The sequence below is a fragment of the Eumetopias jubatus genome, unplaced genomic scaffold, assembly GCF_037043125.1.
Source record: "Eumetopias jubatus isolate StellerSeaLion01/CBP00866 unplaced genomic scaffold, mEumJub1_p1.0 scaffold_6, whole genome shotgun sequence".
In the NCBI taxonomy this organism is placed as follows: domain Eukaryota; kingdom Metazoa; phylum Chordata; class Mammalia; order Carnivora; family Otariidae; genus Eumetopias; species Eumetopias jubatus.
In genome coordinates this window covers 10,653,304-10,673,118 of record NW_028274812.1, presented here as the reverse complement: position 1 = coordinate 10,673,118, position 19,815 = coordinate 10,653,304, and the positions used below count along the sequence as shown (strand labels likewise).

Genomic DNA, 19,815 nt, shown 5'->3' with positions numbered 1-19,815 from the left:
TTGGAGGGAAGAAGACTCTATGTGCAGAATCTGGCAATCTAGTCAAAACCCCAAAAGGAGGCTGCTATTAATTATCCATTCACTGGTTTAAACAGATAGAGCTGAAGGTTTGAAGGGTTGGTGGTTCCAGTAAATGTTTGTAAAATTCATGTGGAGCTCTAGCATAACCAGCATTTTCCTTTTCAAAGGAAGAAAGGGTGATATTCGCTGTTACCTTCTCTGTAGACATGTTTCGCTTTTGCAACAGCCAAGATGAAATGAAAAATGCTCTAGGGCGGGTTAAGCAGAACTAACAGGAAGGGGGAGTGCAAAGCCTGCATTTTGATGTCCTTGTGTATTGGCTTTGAGTCTCAGAAGGCAGCCAGCGTTATGGGGGTTTTCCCCATAATCTACCCCGGTGTTGTGTTTTGTTTTGTCTTAATCATAAGAAAAGCATTTTTGAATCGGCCTACCGTCAAGTTAACAGGTGGAACTCAAATTATAACTTTTCGAAAACATTTGTATGTTGGTTCAAAGGGAAAAATTTCAGAGGTTGAAAATAATAATCTTTTTTAAAACCTTAACGTAATAATTAAGAATAATAAGTTATGAAAAACAAAGCCTACTAATAGATGATATTACATGTTTAAAAAAATAAATTAACTAAAAAATTAAAAAATAAAAATTCCACATTGCCAACTCTGGATTTATAAAGATTGAGTGAGATATTTATGATATTTTAACTTAACTAATTAGGTTATCTCCATACAATGAATCCTGTAGGAAAGAAACTTCTATCAAAAAAAAAAAAAAAGCCCACTTTCCACTTAAGTGTAAGAAAAAAGTAAAATGAATTGTAGACTTCATTTTCTGATTATAAAACAATTATGCTTAAAACTGTATGTTACTTTTCCCTTTTTTCTAAATATTTCAACATACATTATCTCTTCCTGTACCATAACCATTTTATGTTTAAGAATTTATGGGGCACCTGGGTGGCACAGTTGGTTAAGTGTCCAACCCTTGGTTTCGGCTCAGGGCATGATCTCAGGGTCGTGGAACAAGCCCTGCCCTGGGCTCCACGCTCAGCTCAGAGTCTGCTTGTCCCTCTCCCTCTGCCTCTCCCTCCGTTCGTGCTTGCGCGCTCTCTCTCTAAAATAAATAAAATCTCAAAAGAAAAAGAATTTACAAGCAAACTTCTGGCTCTAGCGGTAGACAAGGACAGGAGGAGCTCTGTATTCAGAACGTGGCCCCTGCCTTGGATGAGATGCTAATTTAGGAAGGGAACCAAAAGCGATGGGAAGGAAGGACCCAAGAGAATCTCTGCTGTCAAATCACTGCTGACATGCACAGTTTAGGAATATTTAACCGTCCTTTCTGAGACACAACTTCAATTTGTACTTCAGATTGCTCTTCCCAGTGTCTCTGTTAAAACCTGTCTCACAGCAGGCCTGAAATGGACTACATGATGAAGATGTTCCGTGCTTTGACAGTGTGCTGTGGACCAACATTGTTTTGTTATGGAACATTCTAAAATAAAAATAAACATTTGCACATACACATATTACCAGGCATATGGTAAAGACTGCTGAAATGTAAATCTGCCTGAAAGATTTGAGAAAAACTGTACTTATAGACTTAATTAAACTACCCGCAAGGAAAACATTTGTGGCGCCATAATGTCCTGCTACAGTCTTTCAGCAATCTCCCTTCCCTTTCCTTGGGTCCATGACACTTTAGGGCGCTAGGATACAGTTTTTACAACGCTGAAGCAGTGTGAGGTGGTCCCAGGGACCTGGAAGGGTCATCCCATCTTTCTGCGGGGCTGGCTTGTTGGCCCAAGGTCGGTGGGTAGAGTGTATAATGACACCTACCCAAAGGTTACATCACAGCTAATGTCTGTGAACTGAAGAAGGTACATGTTGAGCCTAATCAGCGATAAAGTATGTACCCTTTATTTCCTAACACTTTTGTCTCTCTTAACATCCTTTTTCTCTGTTCAGACACCCACATACCGACTTTGATAATTGGCTAGGAAACAGACCTTGAGGCTGGGGGTGGAGGTGGCAAGGGCCAGTCATAGGCATGATGATCCCTCCTGTTTTCAGTCTCGTTAGATTGCGTCCATGTTTCCTTAGCACTTTGATCACTGAAATCCCGTTTATAGGATATTTTATTCAGCTGTGAATTCTTCCTTGGAGGGTGCCAGACTTCTCAGACCTTTTTTGTCCATTTGAGTACCCGTTCACAGAACAGATTCGATACCAGCTACCTCCAGTGTGCTCACTGTTGGTGATCCAAAATCAGCTCGGACCCTGCCTGTGGAACTTAAAATGTAGTCAGGAAGATGTAGGACAGACCAGTAATCCCATGCAAGGCATACACTTTTTATAAGCTGTGTAACCAGGGGCCACTGAGGACAAATAAAGTGGGCGACAGTGATTTAGATGAAGGAGACTCGGGTGCCTGGGAGGCCTCTTCCGGGACGTAACATGTCACCTCAGGCCTGACCACTTTCTTTCCATACAGATGCATTTTCCTACATTATGGTGCCATAAAAATCCTTAAGTCTTTTTTGAAGATCTAACACCGATGCTATGCAAAACAAGAGGATTCAATTAAAAAAAAAAAAAACATTGTTTTCATTACGTTTTTCTAACTTTATGAGAACAAATTGAGGTGTGCAGAAGTTAATTAAATTCAAGTTCATTTAACAAAGGATGGCAAGAAAAGTGAAAATATATATAGCCAAACTAAGTATACTGTTATTTTAGGCCCATCTCAGGTTATGGGATACATTAATTTCATAAATGGGAACAAACATCTGCATAGTCTCTCTGCTCGGGTCCTGATTAACTGTCCTCCCAGAAGCCTTCCCCAGTTTGGCCATGGAGAGGACCAGGCCAGAAATGGCAGGTGAATCTTCCATTCAGAATTTTGGTAGAGACACTCAAAGTAATTTTAAATCAAAGTGACTGCTTTTATTTCTCTTACCCTGAATTGAATATCGAACTTTTACCTCTCAATTTTTCAGAAATGAAATGCAAGAGAGAGGGTGGTGGGGTTTTTTTATTATTATTATTGATTTTAGGTGATAATGCTTTTTTCCTCCTGTTATTTCTAATTTTCATTTTTCAATAAACGTTGGACCCATTTTCTACTGCTCCCCAAAAGGAAAAATTTATCTTTAAACTAGCATTTAGAAACCTCTTCGTAATAACTACCCCATTAGTGATGACAAAGCTTCTGGAATGTGGTATAAAATGCACTAGGACAGTTTCTTTTCCTAGTCAGATATTCCTTGGGTACAAGAATATGGAAGAGAAAGTTTAAAAACTTAGCATTTGGATATACAGTGTGTTCCATTTTCTGAGTATGCACATGGACATGTAGCTATATATATATATGAATAAAAGTAATGTTTAAGTGACTTACTGTTTAGCCTTGACATCAGTGTAAATTCTAAAAGATGACACTTTTTATCCTACCACCCTAAATCTTTTATTTAAATCAATTTGTATCACCCTTTTTTTTTGTATTTAATGTAAAGATTTTATGCCTCAATAATTCTAAGTCTGAAGGCTTAAAATTTCAGCAGCAGTAGCTCAGGAGAAGTATACGTTAAGTGGGGGAGAAAATGCCACTCACCAGCTTTGTTAGTTTCGTTCTCAGGCATCCTTTCTGAGGTCCTACTTTTATTGGGGATCCTTTGCTAAATAAAGTAACATCAAACTTTAATGGCAGTCATGTTACTTAACCCCCAAAATTTCAGCTATGCGTTTAAAATTGTTAAGCTAAATATAATGGAAAAGAGTTAAGAAAAACTCCCATCTAAAACAATGGCTATCCATTGCAGATGATAACTGGTAAATAATACACATGAGGAAATGAAGTCAATTCTTATTCCAAGGAAATCTTCATTGAGAATTTAGAGGTAATTTTTCACAATAACCCTGGAGTTGCAAAGATTACAAGTACACAAATCACTGTTACAAATATAGAGACATAAAAGAAAGGAAAGATAGATATTTGAGCTGTTTAGGACCAGAAGTGTTAACCTTTCCAGATCACATAGCCCAGAAGGTGGGCTTCAGTTATGCAGAAACAGTAACTTTCGACATTTTACTATCAGCTGTAATTAGAAAAACAAAGACAAGAATTAGAGCATCAATATAAAGCACATGAGCCCATAAACCCACGTGTGTAAAAGTAAGTGTATATTTCTATCCATAGATGTTCAAGGAGAATGAAATAGAACATGTGTTTGTGATTAAAGCATGGTTGCCTAAGAAATCCGTTTAAATAATTCTCTAGGAGCCCCTTGCCTTGGTAGAGAAGTTCAAGAAATCTTAAGTAGGGAAAACTAGTCATGAGCAAATGCCGAAACTTTAGCTGGCCACTAGTCTGTAAAGCTTGCAAATGAGCATAGAGCCCACACCACCAGTTCCTGGGATTTGGGACCTACCTTACATTTTGCAGCAAGTCCCACATCTGCTTTCCTCCACATGCTTTAGCATTTTAATGAGGACACACATTAGCCATTCTTATTTTGACAAGAAGTAAGAGTCCATATAGTTTTGGGGGCTCTATAATATTATGGACATGTGAAATTTTAAATTCACTGATGATTCTATGAGCGAGCACCCTTCTATCGTTAAAAACAATGTGAGGTGTCATTGGAATCATGCCTTCTGGGATTCAACGCTTATATCAAGTAAAAAAAGGTTTTTGTTTTTTGGTTTTTGTTGTTGTTCTTTAAGTATATAAAAGGGGGAGTTTGGGCCCTTTATTTAAAGTCAAAGTAAAGTCTTAATTAAGAAAATGTATAGTTTGTGCCTGAACTAGTAGCCTTCATTCCTAATTGTTGTGTGATAGCAGTAGTTTTTAAATTTCTTCTCTTCTCGTATTTGGTAGCTCATGACTTTCTTCTCACCTTCTTCCCTTTTCCCTCTGCCCGCCCATACCCCACCTCCAAATGCCCCTTCTGGGCACTAGAAGTCCAGCTCATCCACCACCACCGGGGAAAAGATCACAAAGGTGTATGAGTTGGGGAATGAGCCGGAGAGAAAGCTATGGGTCGACAGATACCTTACCTTCATGGAGGAGAGGGGCTCGCCTGTCTCAAGTCTGCCCGCCGTGGGCAAGAAGCCCTTGGACCTGTTCCGGCTCTACGTCTGCGTCAAAGAGATTGGCGGCTTGGCACAGGTGAGAGTACGTGAGGGAGTCGCAGAGACACTGTACGGAAGCTCTCCCTGCACGTTTCTTTGAATGTGCAGACTCAGACTTTTTTTTTTTTTACCCCCCATAAAGAAAAAGCTAAGCCTGTGGGCTCCATGTCTGTGTGCTGCAGGGAGAGCACTAGGGCTTGGGACCCTGGTCCTGCCACCAACTCGCAGGGTGACCTCGGCAGGTCATTTATGTGGACCTCCATTCTCATCTGTAAAGTGAGACGGTTGGGCTAGATTTTTCTTTAGGGTCCCTGACCGCTGTAGAATTCTGTGGGCTCTGCCAAGATGCCATAGGAAATACTCCGGAAATGTTTTGCGAATGACCAAATTAATTGTCTCAATCAGTTCTAAATCCAGTTCACTCTCCCTCTATCCGGAGCAACTGATGAAGGAAACAAAGTCCCACATCCAGCAGCACGTCCCCAGTACCCAGGCCGTAAGAGGGCCAAGAGCTGTCATTTTTGCACAGGGTTGAGGCTGGAAGACAGCAGGGGCGACGCCCAATCTCAGAGGGCACTCACGTCAGGGCTGTGCGGTGCCTGCCCTCTCAGCCAGTGCTCCCTTCGTCTTTGTGCCCAGGGGGCCACGCTGTCCTCACCAGGGTCCTGGCGCCACTTGCAGCATGGCGTCTAGTTCCGAGCACGGGTCCTGCAAGAGGAACAGGGAAAAGGGTGTCCCTGGGTACGTGCCCACTGCGTGCTGGACACTGTGCTTTACCGTTGTTCTGGCTTTGTCTTTCTGAATACCCATAAAATGCAGGAGGCATCAGCCCCCAAGAGAGGAGGAAGCTGTCACGGAATGAGGTACGATCATGTGGCCCAGGGCACTCAGTGGGCGCGGGCCCGGCCTGCTCATTCTGAGACGTGCGCTCTTCTCATCCACCAGCAACTCTCAGCCTGCTTCTCTGTTAGTAGTATTTGGGGAGCTTTAAAAACCTGCCAGTACCTGGGCTCCCACCCAGATCAGTGAGAGGAGCTACTCTGGGCCCGGGGGGTCTAGTGCACAGTGTGGCCCCCTGCGCTCCAGTCAGGTACCGTGGGACCAAGAGTGAGTCACCTCATCCACAAGTGTCACCGAGGGCCCGCGCTGGTCTCAGCGCTGTGCAGCTCTGGGGGATGCAGGAGAGGCCTTTGTTCTCAGCCTTCCCTGGGGTGCCTCATCCCACCAGAGACCCGCAGTGTAGAACTGAAACAGGGCTTGATTCCAGGCTTTGCGGAAATGGATGGTAAGTCATACAGTGCAGACCACGTGAGTGAGAATTGGTCAGTGGAGAGAGAGCTCAAGATGCACACCTCTCCCCTGCACCTAGACCCCCCCCCCCCCCGCCAACTTTCCCCTCTGCACCTAACCTCCTGGCATAGAATTTTAGAATCCTCGGGACACTGTCACCCTCAAACAAGTATAGAGAGTGTCTGGACACCTTACTTGGACTCTGTCAACGGTGTGGGTTACCGTGTTGGGTCTGCAAGTAAGGCTCGTTGCTGGCCTAGCTAACAAGGGACGTTTGATCATAGCTGTGATGCACAGTGGTGAGCCACTTGGCCACATTGTCGCTCATACCCCATCTTGATATCTTGGCTGGTGGCCCTCAGATGTGGTCGGGGCAGGTACTTGCAGTCACATAGAGATCAGTGCAAAGCCTTGCTTTTCAGGGTGTCCCAGGCAACACCCTGCCCAGCCCTTCTGAAGCCACCCACAGGCCTGCTTGTTGCAGCCTGGCATTAAGTGCCAAAAGTGGAATTGGGCATTTCGCGAGCAACCATACGTTTGTTTATCATGCACCATTTAGTACTAAGTAAATGGACATAAAGAGCTTTGTGAGAAAGTTTGAATCCAAAAATGGAACATTTCATTAAAAAAAACCCACTGTTCCCTTAACCCTTACTATGCTACTTAGCACAAGGCGTGCATACCTAAAGGCAAAATAGTCCCCAAGTATTTGCGGGTCTGCATGTTTCCTTCAGGCATTCGTCCTTGGATAACTCTGGCCCAAGTGGGAATCAGAAGTTAATGCCCCAAACCCTTTTGTAGCATTTCAGGCTTTCTCTCCCCCCCTTTTTTTTTCTCCTCACTTTGTGGCTGTCTTCTTTGCAGCCTGAGTGTACGTGGGAACCCCGTGCAGTCCCCCGTGCCCTGCGCCTTCACCAGCTCACTGGGCCCACCATGCGGCTAGCTGGTGGCCTGGCAGAGCCACCGGGGCTAATGGCTGGTGCGGGCTGCCCCCAGTGTCACTTCTGCCCAACACCTTAGGAAAACCTCCTGAGAGGAGGAACTCGGCTAGAGTTAACAGCCTCGTCTTTCTGGGAGCCTCTGGCTGTTGGAAGGGAACACTGTTTTCCATATCAGGGCTCAAACACTTACATTGCAAAACAGTTATGTTACTGCTTTTTAAATTCGTTTTCAGATGCCTTTTTGTTGTTGTTGTTGTTAAGATGAGAGGTGGGATGGGGTTCAGCGGGAACGTACATTTGCTTGGAGAAGATCGCTGGCTGGGAGCCACAGCGGCCTGGAAGAGTGTGAGGCATTAGAAGGTGCACCAGGCAGAAGAATCTCGACGAGCAGTGCTTTTTATGTAGCTATCAGCAGGTCCCGTAATGGTTTTATAACTGTAAATGCTGTCTGTGCACTACTGAGTGGGAGTAATGAGCATTAGTTAAGAGAGGCAAATGAAAAAAAAAAAAGTAAACCAAGACATTAAGTGCTTTTTTTGTCTCCTGGCTTTAAACAAGCCTTTTTGCTGCAAACCAATGATCCTGCCTTTTTTTTTTTTTTTTACTAGGTTAATAAAAACAAGAAGTGGCGTGAGCTGGCAACCAACCTAAATGTTGGCACTTCAAGCAGCGCAGCGAGCTCCCTGAAAAAGCAGTATATTCAGTACCTGTTCGCCTTCGAGTGCAAGATAGAGCGCGGGGAGGAGCCCCCGCCGGAAGTCTTCAGCACGGCAGACACCAAGAAGCAGCCCAAGCTCCAGCCGCCCTCTCCTGGTAAGTGCGGGTACTGCAGTTGTCGGCGGGGAAAGGCAGGGGCAGCCGCCGCCCCACGGGGCGCTGAGCACCACGAGCCCCTGCAGCCCCTCGGGGGTCCTGAGAAGGCCGCTGCTTAGGAAAGCAGACAGAACGCGGGATCTCTGAGGGCAAGGGGTCTTTTGTATCGGAGCCCCCGTTGGCAGTGCTTAAGGGAAGAGGATACAGTTCGGGCCAACATTGCGAAGGCACCATTCTTCTGCTTTACCTTACTTGGTCGAGAGACACTGGAATTCTGAGCTCTATGCCTCTATTCCTTCTGCAGGTATTTAAAAACACTCCGTCTAACTCCCCAGTAACCTGTGCAAACACTTTAGCGCTCCCAGAAGACGCCACCCTGCAGTGTAGCCACCAGCTCCTGCCACTTCTGCTTCTGTTGGGGACACTCAGAGCTGTGGGTCAGCAAAATGAAATGTGGACGCAGTTTTCAACGTCCCCTGCCCAGCAAGTCCTCGCTTGTAGGGAATCCAGCGAACCTGGCATGGGAAAGGTCCACGCAGCCCTGTTTCTGAGACCCAGCAGTCAGTCAGCTCTCACCTAGAGGTCGGGAGTCTTAGGAACCCTACCTGGGAATAATGCGGTTCACCTGCATTCTCAGCGAAACCAAACTAATGAAACCTGCCTTCTCTCCGGTCTCTCCACTCAGCCGTTGGAGACCCTGCCACGCTGTCAGCTCTCCCGCTAACCTGTGCTCTACCCGTTAGCGTTTCAGATTCCTGGATCGTTATATTCTGGGAAATACAGTATTCTTAGAGAGGAAGAAATCCACATCATCCCCAGTTCTGGGTGGTGACCTCACTCAAGTGAAATCCAGCTGTTTTCTCACGTGGCCCCATCCCAAGTGATGGTCAACACTTAGCCACGGTCCTACGTGCAAGACGGGACTGACCATTCCTGCCACTTCCCATCACACAGGCTTGTTCTGGGACCCAAGGCCAGCATTTCGTAGACTCTTAGAGTGTGCCAGGCACCTTCCCAAGTGCTCTACTATTTAATCGTTATATCAGCCCTGTGACACACATACTGTCTTAAAACCACACAGGCCATGAGAAAACTAACACATAAAATCCAAGTAACTGGCCCCAAATCTCATTGCTGGTGAGTGGCGTCCGGCTCGAGCATTATGCCTGGACCTACTGTAGTCCTCTGCCTGTATTTGAAATGGCACTGTAACAGGGACACCTTCTGCACATAGAAGGAGGTGTCTGTGAGCCAAAGAGCTGTTTTCTCCTTGTTTCCTCCAGCTCCTTTTCTGGAGGGCAACGCGAGTGTCTGCGGTCCCTAATCAAGAGGTCTCGCCTAAATACTTCGGAGGGCCGAGATGCACTTGTAGGGGATGCACCGAGGTATATATTTAGACCTGTCAGTTCTAAACACAATTAGAAATCCTACCTCACCCCACCCTTAAGCATCCGAAGACTTTGCAGTCACGGTATACCTTAAAAACTGGGAAATCTAATTTTAAAAGTCTCACAACATTACATTCAGTTCACAGAGTAAAACAAGCTGCCTGTGAACAGCCCTGAAACTATTTTTCCAAAATAAAAACTCAGTGGGGTGTAGGGACCAAAGTGGCGAGGTCTGCAAAGATGTAAAGGTATATTTTATTTGCCAGGAAAAACCCGTGTCACTGAATGGGCTGTACTTCTGTATGGAGAATAGCTCTCCCAGCGAGCATCAGCTTCAGTACAAGAAATCCCGCTGAGGCACAGACCCTTCAGAAAGTGTAGGGCCTGTTCTCTCAACAGTCAGCTCTTCCCTTTTTCCCTTTTTTTAAACTACCGTTTTTATGGCAACATTATCGTTTTAACTGCACAAAAGAGCTTGGGTTGCAGATGCACTTCTGACAATACATTCTTCTCAGTGGTCCACGCGGTCCGAAGTCTTGGGGAACTGGAGGCAGGGAAGGGAGGGCGTCCTGTAGCAAGCTTCCCGGTCAGGGCACGGCCCAGGCGGCCTCACGCCGAGCACACGGGGCCGGTGGGTTTGCTTCTGTGTTCTCTGTGCTGCTCAAAACGCCCTGCTCAGCCGGACAGAAGGACACGCAGACCGGTCAGTGGGGTAGTGAGGAACATCAGCCCTGTAACCAAAAGCCAGGCTTCTCCAGAACTAGCATTAAGGAAAATGAAATATATTTATTGCCCAAGGAGGAAAAAAAAAAAAATTATTCTGAACCGTTTGCCCTGTTGGGGTCTCCTACACTACAAAATTTTTAAAAACGAATTTTCAGCCAAACTTTGTGTTCTTAGAAGTCCGTTTTCCCCATCAGAAGGCAATTATGGTGTATGTCTTAGCAGCCCATCCAGGCAAACTAAATGAAAAGATTCCTAAGAAACATGCTGGGCAGCTTTTTAAACAGCCACTCTGAGGCAGCCTAAATCCCAGATCCCTTGGCCATATTAGCCTTGTGACTCACCCGTCCGTCCTCCGGTTTTGATTTGGTGTGGCTGGTGTGGCTGGCGTGGGCTGAATGTCATTTCGCCAGCCTCTGGGCAGTAGAACCCCTGAGCCCTTGGGGGTGCGCCACGATCTTCACCAGTCGCTGGCTGGGTGGTGCCCCTCGCTGGAGTTCCGGGTTATGGTCTTGCAGGGACTGGAGCAAGTGCATGAGAGAATGTTCCCCAAACGAAAAGTGGGCAAGGCCTGGGGTATGGCTGCCTCTGAGAGGTGCCGTCGGGATCTCGTTATAATAAGCCTGTATAAGTTTGTGGAGTTCTGATGAACAGCTGCAGGAATCGCCTCCCCGAGTGGCCTGGGCCACCTGGAAGCTGGGGGGCGGTGGGGCGTGGGGGTGGGGGGCAAGGAAGCTCCGCATTCAATTAGTAAATCTGTAACCAAAAACCCATCCATCTTTGCTGGCAGGTGGCTGACTGCATTTCTATTATTAGCTGACAGGTGATGTCACAAAACCTGTCATGGAGCCAACTAGGGAATCCTCAGTGGAAGATAAATGAGAAAGGGGTTCAGGTTATAAACAAAGGTGCCCTCCGGGTGACCTCTAGTCACAGTAGACTGGGACGTATCGGCTATCTTTCCTTCTCCCTGCCCTCCTTCCTGCAACCCCAGCCAGAACTAGGGCACCAGGTTCGTGCTGTGTAAATTATCTTCCCAGCTAGGAGTCTGGCTGTACAGTCTGAAGTGTGTGAATGTACTTAACCTTCAATAACCTTTCCATTGTTTACTTTCGAGTATACATTTGTAGCTTCTGGCAAAAGGTAGGGAGATCCTACAGCGTTCACCAGCCTCATCTATTAATGGAGCTTCAAGAGGTTGCGTTCATTTTGGTTTTTTTTCCCTGAAAGGGAAAGACAAAACACTGGCAGAGGGAAGAATTTTTCCATTTTTTTTTTTATTAGTTGTAAATGTGAATACTTGTAAATAAGGGTCATTCTGAAATCACAGCCTGTGAACCATGTTTCCAGGGAAGCCGTACGGTCTGCTGTGTGGAGTGTGGTCTGTGATTTAGGAAGCACGTTGTTTCTCCTGCCAGCTCTCTGGGGCAGACACAGCTGTAGGATTATCCTTACACAGTTACAAAAGATGCCACTTTTTTCTTTTATTACAGTCTACTTATTTAATATGTATTTCCAGGGTTTCACCAAAATCTGATTTATAAGCAATGCTTTACTAAGCTTTTCTTTTGCCATAGCTACATTAAAAAGATTATGTACTTTTCAAGTCAGTCTTCCTGGCACCTCCCAGAGCTGCCCTGAGTCGCTGTGGTCCCGGGCACTCAGGGGACACCTTATACGGCCCTGGTGGCCAGTGCTCAGGATTCACTCCCAAGCAGGCCAGGCCTGGGGGCCTGATCTCCCCAGAGACCTCCTATTCTGCTGAGGCTTTCTGAGTGGAAGTGCTAGACTCATTTCCATCTCAGACTCCCTCCTAGCGCGCTCTGTAATCTTCAGTGATTTGTTGAACCCCATTTCCTCGACAGATGTGGCTGATGGTAATTGTAGTGGGTCTTGGACACCTCCTAGGAAAGGGACTCCAGATAATAGCATATACAGTATTGTCACTTACAGGCAGCCGGTGATTCTGCCATTTGTGACGGTTCTGAAAGCATTTATTATAAACTGCATGAGGGCAGGAATTTTTGTCTTTTTTGTCAGTTTGGGCCACTGGTGCATTCAGGAGTAGAAAAAACAATATAGTAAGCCATATAGAAGGCGTGTTATTTATTCAATAAGTATTTCTTTAATTAACAAATGAAGGCAATGTCTACTGGGCACCTAACATGCAAAGGCGGCCGATAAAGCAGGAACCCTTAAAATATTATGTTTTCCAATGAAGTGAGTTTAAGTTTTGAAAAGATCTGCTCGGGGTGCCTGGGTGGCTCAGTCATTAGGCATCTGCCTTCGGCTCGGGTCGTGATCCCAGGGTCCTGGGATCGAGCCCCACATCGAGCTCCCTGCTCAGCGGGAAGCCTGCGTCTCCCTCTCCCACTCCCCTGGCTTGTGTTCCTGCTCTCGCTGTGTCTCTCTCTGTCAAATAAATAAATAAAATCTTTCAAAAAAAAAAAAAGAAAAGAAAAGATCTGCTCAATTCTGAGCTCTGTTATGGTGTAATTATAGTTAAAGCTAAATCTCAGGACTCTGATAATGACATTAAGGAACTCCAAAGAGCATGACTTTGGTTTTGTAATAACAAATCTGATTCTATAGCTCTAAAAATGACTTTATTAATGACATAGGATAGACACATCCAGACATTGAGGAGGCATTGAAGTGACATAAGGCTCATTACTAATTTGTATCATTGCGTTTCAACTTAAACATTTCTCATTGCCTAAGATCTGGTACTAATTTTTCTAATTTTTTCCCTAAAATAGCACAATAGTCCATCAAATCGGTATACCAAATTTTTCCTTACTCTCAGACATTTAGATTATCTCCATTATAAACAACACTGAAATAAACATTTTTCTGCCTAAAGCCTTCTTTTATATTAGATTATTTTCTTGAGATAAATACCCAGGAAAGCAATTACCCAGTCAAGAGGTATGAATATGTTTTATGGCTCACAAATGAAGTATGTTGCCAAGTAGATTACTAAAAAAAAAAAAAAAAATTTACTGATTTTCACAATAAACAATGTAAGAGCAACTAATTTTACTACATCGTTACCAGTAATGGATATTGTCACTATTCTAATAAGATGGAGTCATGTTGTCTTTCCCTTTTTTTTTTTTTTTTGATGAGTAGGAAGAATGGGCTTACTTGATAACCTCTCGTTTTTTCCTTCTTTTCTTTTGGTACTACTACTGTCAGCTAACTCAGGATCCTTGCAAGGTCCACAGACCCCCCAGTCAACTGGCAGTAACTCGATGGCCGAGGTCCCAGGTGACCTGAAGCCCCCGACCCCAGCCTCCACCCCTCATGGACAGATGACCCCGATGCAAGGCGGAAGGTATGCAGAAGCGTCTCCATGAGCCCCGCGACATCCGATTTATGGAGAAGTGGTGTTCTGTCACGAGTTTTTAAATGCTGATTACTACGTGTCATTTTTTTGGGGGTGGTTTTCACATTAATTTTCAAGTAAGGCTTTTTTCTGACCAAGCGTTTGGTGGCAGCTCCTGCTACTTCATGGTGCTTTCCTTCTCATCTCTTCAGAAGCAGTACGGTCAGCGTGCACGACCCATTCTCAGACGCCAGTGATTCATCATTCCCGAAACGGAACTCCATGACTCCGAGCGCCCCCTACCAGCAGGGCATGAGCATGCCTGACGTGATGGGAAGGATGCCCTATGAACCTAACAAGGACCCCTTTGGTGGAATGAGAAAAGGTAAGTGCAGAGGGACCTCTGCCCAGGCTTGGTCCAGAGGACATTCTTCTCCCCGCCATCCCGCATCCAGTTCACTTACCCATTCGAGACATAGCTGAGTCCCAGCTCCTCAACCTACTCAATTTCTGGCCTTGGGGAAAGCCTCAGTTTCCTCATCTAGAAACTGGGGTAATAATAGGACCTGCCTAAAGGGTGTGATGAGGCTTAGTTGAGTTAGTGTACAAAAAGCCCACTGGAGAATGACTAACACGTGCATGCGCAAGCGTGCTCATGGCACTCCCTGGCCTCACAGGTGATGTCCTGTAGCACGGGCTGGGCAAGGGCTAGGTGCGGGGTGGTGTGTTGATAAATCAGACAGCGTTCCTCCTGGGGTTGACAGTGTCTTGGAACAAACAAAAAGTAAGTTAAACCACAAATATATAATTAAATATGGTGGTTGATGGAAGAAAGGACCTGATGGAAAAGAAACAAAAAGGAAGAAAGGACACAAAGTGCAGGGATATGGGTTGGGGGTCATGAAAGGGTGGTTGGGAGGGGAGGGCTTTGAGGAGATTTCAGTTATCTGTGGAGACCTGAGGAATGAGGAGTCAGTCAGAGAAGAGCAGGGAGTGGGGGGGAGGCTTGAGGCAGGAGAGGGGTTGGCATGTTTGAGGAGGTGGAAGGCGTCTGGGGGCATAGTGGGCCGGGGGGGGGGCAGGGCAAGTGCACGGAAGCCATCGGGACCCCTGGGGCCAGAACCTTTCGGCCTTCGTGGGCGTGTGGATGAGTTTGGACCCTAGCTGAAAGATGTTCTGCAGGAAGTGACATGGCTAGGTTTTTGTTAAAAAATAAAAAACTGGTGGGGCACCCGGGTGGCTCAGCCAGTTAAGCGTCTGCCTTCAGCTCAGGTCATTATCTCAGGGTCCCGGGATCAAGCCCCGCATGGGGCTCTCTGCTCAGCGGGGAGCCTGCTTCTCCCTCTGCCCACCACCCAGCCCATCATGCTCTCTCCAGCTCTCTGTCTTTCAAATAAATAAAATCGTATGAATAAATAAGTAAGTGGCAACTGTGGCAGATGTGTTAGAAGGACCCCTGTGAGAGCCCAGGAGAGAAATGACAGGGTGGAGTCAGAGTCCAGCAGCGAAGAGAGAGAGGTGGACGTGCTCGCTACACGCTGTGGTTGGTGAAAGAACAGGCCGTACAGCCGGAGTGAACGTGGGGGTCATGGGACGAACCAAGTGATAGAGACCAAGAGGGTGACGTTACTGCCTTGGAGATGCACGACTGGGAAGTAGAGGCTCACTGTTCGAGCCTGCACTGGGGACAGGAGGGAGAGGAAGGAGAGGGGGAAAGCCCAAGGTGGTTGAGGTGGTAGGTGGTGCTTGAGGTGGTAGGTGGTGCTTGAGGTGGTAGGTGGTGCTTGAGGTGGTAGGTGGTGCTTGAGGTGGTAGGTGGTGCTTGAGGTGGTAGGTGGTGGAGCGTGTCTGTCTGAAGCCGGGCAGAGCGTTGGAATTGGGAATCATTTCAGAGAACTAAGCAGAGAAGTGGGCTGGAGAGCTGTGGGGTGGATGGGACCGCCGAGTATGTGGGAGAGTTCTGACTGACGTCAGCAAACACCCAGCAGAGTGTTTCCCTTTATGCTGCTCAGTCCCCAGCGTTCTCTTGGCCCTGAGAACGTAGCATCTAAGCCTCTGCCCTTTGAGCGCCTCCCGAGGCACACACACTCCAGTGATTGGCACCCTTCCAAATGTAGCCAGGCTGTGAAATTGAGACATGATGTGAATATCATTGAAAAAAATACCAAAATGTAGTGAATACTATTTTTATGGCAGTACTTCTTCTGGCATCCCTTAAACAATAGTACTTCTGTTCGTTTAGATATTCAGGGTATGCGAATTTCTTGGTATCTTGTCTTAAGTGGAGAGAAACATAAAGCCCAAAGCCGTGATTTTCACATCTATTATGGGCCAATGAAAAATAAAAATGAATAATTTCACAATTTTAAGTATTAGGCATGTATCATTTAATTAACAAACGAGATTATGTTTAATATCTATTTCTTATGTAACATTTCAGATATCTGTTATACCAAGTAAGAGAATCTATAATTTTTCCTTTCAAAACATCTCAGAGTTGCCTATTCCAAGTAAATATTCTGCAGAACATGCAATAAATCCATAAGCTCAGAAATTCACAAGCCTTGTAAGTGTTGGAGGTAGCTATTTTTCTTCGTGGTATGAGATAGTAGAAAGAACATTTTGTTAGTGCTGATGATGGTTGTATCACATTTTTAGACTCTGAAAATTTGACAGTAACATGGGAAAAATAATTAGTAGTGTTTGGAATCCGGCTTCAAAAGTTAGGTGAACCATTCCAATATCCTACCTATATGCTATATTGGACAGAGAGGGTTACATTGCTTTTGTTTCTGTATGCCTACAGTTTTTCCTATTATGAAAATAAATGGGGGGGTGATTGTGGATCACCTTGTTAGGCACTAGCTAGCTATATAATGTGTTTGCATCAACCGTGTAAATGATACAGTGGCTCAGAGGGAAGGCCCTTCTCACGTTTCCCTGGGATAGTTCAGCTCACCTGCTACCTCATAGTGCTGGTGTATTTAGCACCAAATTAAAGCAGATAAACAGAAAACAGATTTTTGTATAGCCCTGTCCCTGTTCTAATAAAGGTTTACCTTCCTCGGTTCGCATTATTCTGTGAGTGAACTTGGTGGTGCTCTGATTCGTGTAACGACCAGCATCGGGGCAGCCGTGCTTTGTTGCTCCTCCTGGACTGCAGTGTGCTGATGGGGCCCGTGCCAGAGCCTGTCTGAGCCTCAGTGGCCAGAGTAGCCTCGGCCGCAGCCACCTGCCTACCCCACCAGCTTCCTTGAATACGTTACTGACTGACCGGCCGATACTTGCTTACAAGTGAACGAGTGAATATCTATATATTGTCTATCTAAACAGTATATTTTAAATATCCATTAGTATCTTTACACATAATCCTATTTTTTTTATTTTGAGAGGGAGAGGAAAGGGGGGAGGAGTTGGGGGAGGGGGAGAGAGAGAATCCCAAGCAGGCTTCCACGCCCAGCACAGAGCCCGACTCGGAGCTCAATCCCATGACCCTGAGATCATGACCTGAGCCGAAACCAAGAGTCAGACGCTTAACCGACTGAGCCACCCAGGCGCCCCTGCATCATTTTTTATAACAGCAAAATATTATGAAACAACCCCTTCAGTACTAGAGCATTAAAAAGAAAAGGCACGGGGGCCTGGGTGGCTCAGTCGGTTAAGCGTCTGACTTCGGCTCAGGTCATGACTGAGTCCCGCGTTGGGCTCCCCGCTCAGTGGGGAGTCTGCTTCCTCCTCTGGCCCTCCCCCGTGCTTGTGCTCTCTCTGTCTCTCTCTCAGATAAAGAAAACGTAGGTGGGGGACCCTCGGTGGCTCAGTCGGTTAAGCGTCTGCCTTCGGCTCAGGTCATGATCCCAGGGTCCTGGGATCGAGCCCCGCATCAGGCTCCCTGCTCAGCGGGAAGCCTGCTTCTCCCTCTCCCACTCCCCCTGCTTGTGTTCCCTCTCTCTCTGTCTCTCTCTCTGTCAAATAAATAAATAAAATCTTTAAAAAAAAATGATGCAGTGATTATCGATTGATGTAGCTGTTTTTTTTCACACCTGTAATTGTGTTTCTATGAAATAGATTCCTAAAAGAATAACTGAATCAAGGGATCTGAACTTTTCTTTTAGTTTACTGAGTGCCTTTTACTACATTAACAAACTACCACCCGAAGTGGCTTTCAACACCAACGTTTGGTTGCATCTCACAGTTCTCTGGTGGGCGGGGTGGTTCTTCATTGCATGCGTTGTTGTTAGCTTGGGACATGAGGCACCTGCTGTCATCAGGGAGCCTGATTGGGAACTCTGCTGGAGCTGGGATGTCCCTTGAAGGGTTGGTGTCATCCGGAGGCTCTGTTGGGAACTCATCGGGAGCTGTCGCTTGGGGGCCTCCTCCAGGGGCCGTCCCATGGAACTTCCCGGGTGCCTCATGACATGGTGGATGGGTTACCAGAAGGAACACTTGAAGAGGACGCTCCAGTTGCCAGCACATACAGCCCTCTGCGGCATCGCATTTGCCGGTGCCCCATAGGTCAACGCTGGTCACATGACCACGCCAAAAGTCACTGTGGGAGGGGACTTCATAGGCTGTAAATACCCTTGGGGGTCATCAAGATATAGCCCTCCCGTAACAGGTATTGACAAAAGTTAGACCAATGTAGTACTCTTCACATGAGCATGTCACAGTGTGTGGACCCTCACTCCCCGACCAGGAATGATCGGTCCTTTTAATATTTGCCCATCGGAATTGAGGGGGGGAGGTCTCTTAATTGTTTTAACTTGGATTTCTTGAATTATTAGTGAAGTCACACATCTTTTCATATATTGATTAGCCACTTTTCTTTTTCTCGGAATGTCCATTTATTTGCCCATTTTTTTAATCTGATGGTCTTTTTTTCTTACTGGCTTTTAAAGAATTTTTTGTGTATCAAAGAATTAAGCTATTTAACTTTAATTATCCCCCTTAATGTCTGTCTACCTCTGTTTTTACATTTATAAAATGGAAAGTAACACCAGAACTTAATCTGCCGCATGTTGACTTGAGCTTGAATAAAATAAAGTATGGGAAAGCTCAGTGCATCCCACCAGTGCTAGACTTCATTATCTGCACTTTTCTTCCAGCCCAACAAATTCTATCAGCTCACCCAAGTCTAATCAGCTTTTGCTTCGTGTAACATAAAAGTAACCTTCCTAGGATGAAGAAAAGTAGTAGTACTGTATATCAATTAAGATTTGCATTAAAATGTTTAATTTGCCTACAGGCTAGTTTCTGGGCTTGACCCAATTTCCTTCAGGCTCTGAGCTGATGCTAATTTGCATATTTGACCTAATTGCCACTCTACGCCCTGATAGAAATACTTGTATTTCATCCATTCTTGAGTTACTCTTAATTCCCTAGTGGGTTTCTTTATCCTGATTTTGCAGTGGGTCAGTAGATGGGTATTCATGTTAAGTTTTCTTAAAAACTTTTTTTCCCTAGAACGGAAGGCAACTAGCTTTATTCATACAGTTGACCCTTGAAAAACATGGGTTTAAAATGCCACTTATACACAGACTTTTTTTCAATAAATAGATGTACAGTACTATAAGTGTACTTTCTCTTACGATTTTCTTAACATTTTCTTTAGCTTTACTGTAAGAATACTGTATGTGATACATGTAATGTACAAAATATGTAGGGTTTTTTTTAAGATTTTATTTATTTATTTGAGAGAGAGCACGAGCAGGGAGAGGGAGAAGCAGGCTTTCTGCTGAGCAGGGAGCCCGATGTGGGACTCGATCCCAGGACCCTGGGACCACGACCCGAGCCTAAGGCAGACGCTTAACTGACAAGCCACCCAGATGCCCCTTTATTGTGTTATTTGTGTTCATTATCAGTAAGGCTCCTGGGCAACAGTCGCCTATGAGTAGTTAGGTTTTGGGGGAGTCCAAAGTTACACGTGGATTTTCACCTTCGAGGGGGTCAGCACCCCTAACCCCTGTGTGAAGGGCCACCTATACGTGCATTTCATCTCTTCCTCACACCCACTGCAGGAAGTTACATCTGTGAAATCCCTTTAGCCATATAATGTATATAATCATGGGAGCAACATCCCCACCATGTTGGTGGGTTCTACTCATCCTCAAGGGGGGGGCTCCCATGAGGCTGTACATGGGGTAAGGGATAGGGGTCTTGGGGTCCATCTTGACTCCAGACTTTATACT

General features: G+C 45.6%; 1 protein-coding gene across 9 annotated transcripts in view; it reads left to right on the top strand.

Annotated features, from left to right (window-relative positions):
• The window catches only part of ARID1B (AT-rich interaction domain 1B), a 434,847-nt gene that overhangs the window by 401,836 nt on the left and 13,196 nt on the right, over window positions 1–19,815 (top strand). For all 9 annotated transcript variants that reach the window (XM_028103326.2, XM_028103324.2, XM_088023824.1 and 6 more), the window contains 4 exons: window positions 4,975–5,184; window positions 7,987–8,191; window positions 13,501–13,639; window positions 13,843–14,015. In XM_028103326.2, coding sequence (XP_027959127.2) covers window positions 4,975–5,184; window positions 7,987–8,191; window positions 13,501–13,639; window positions 13,843–14,015 — 727 coding nt within the window. The remainder of the gene's footprint in view (window positions 1–4,974; window positions 5,185–7,986; window positions 8,192–13,500; window positions 13,640–13,842; window positions 14,016–19,815) is intronic.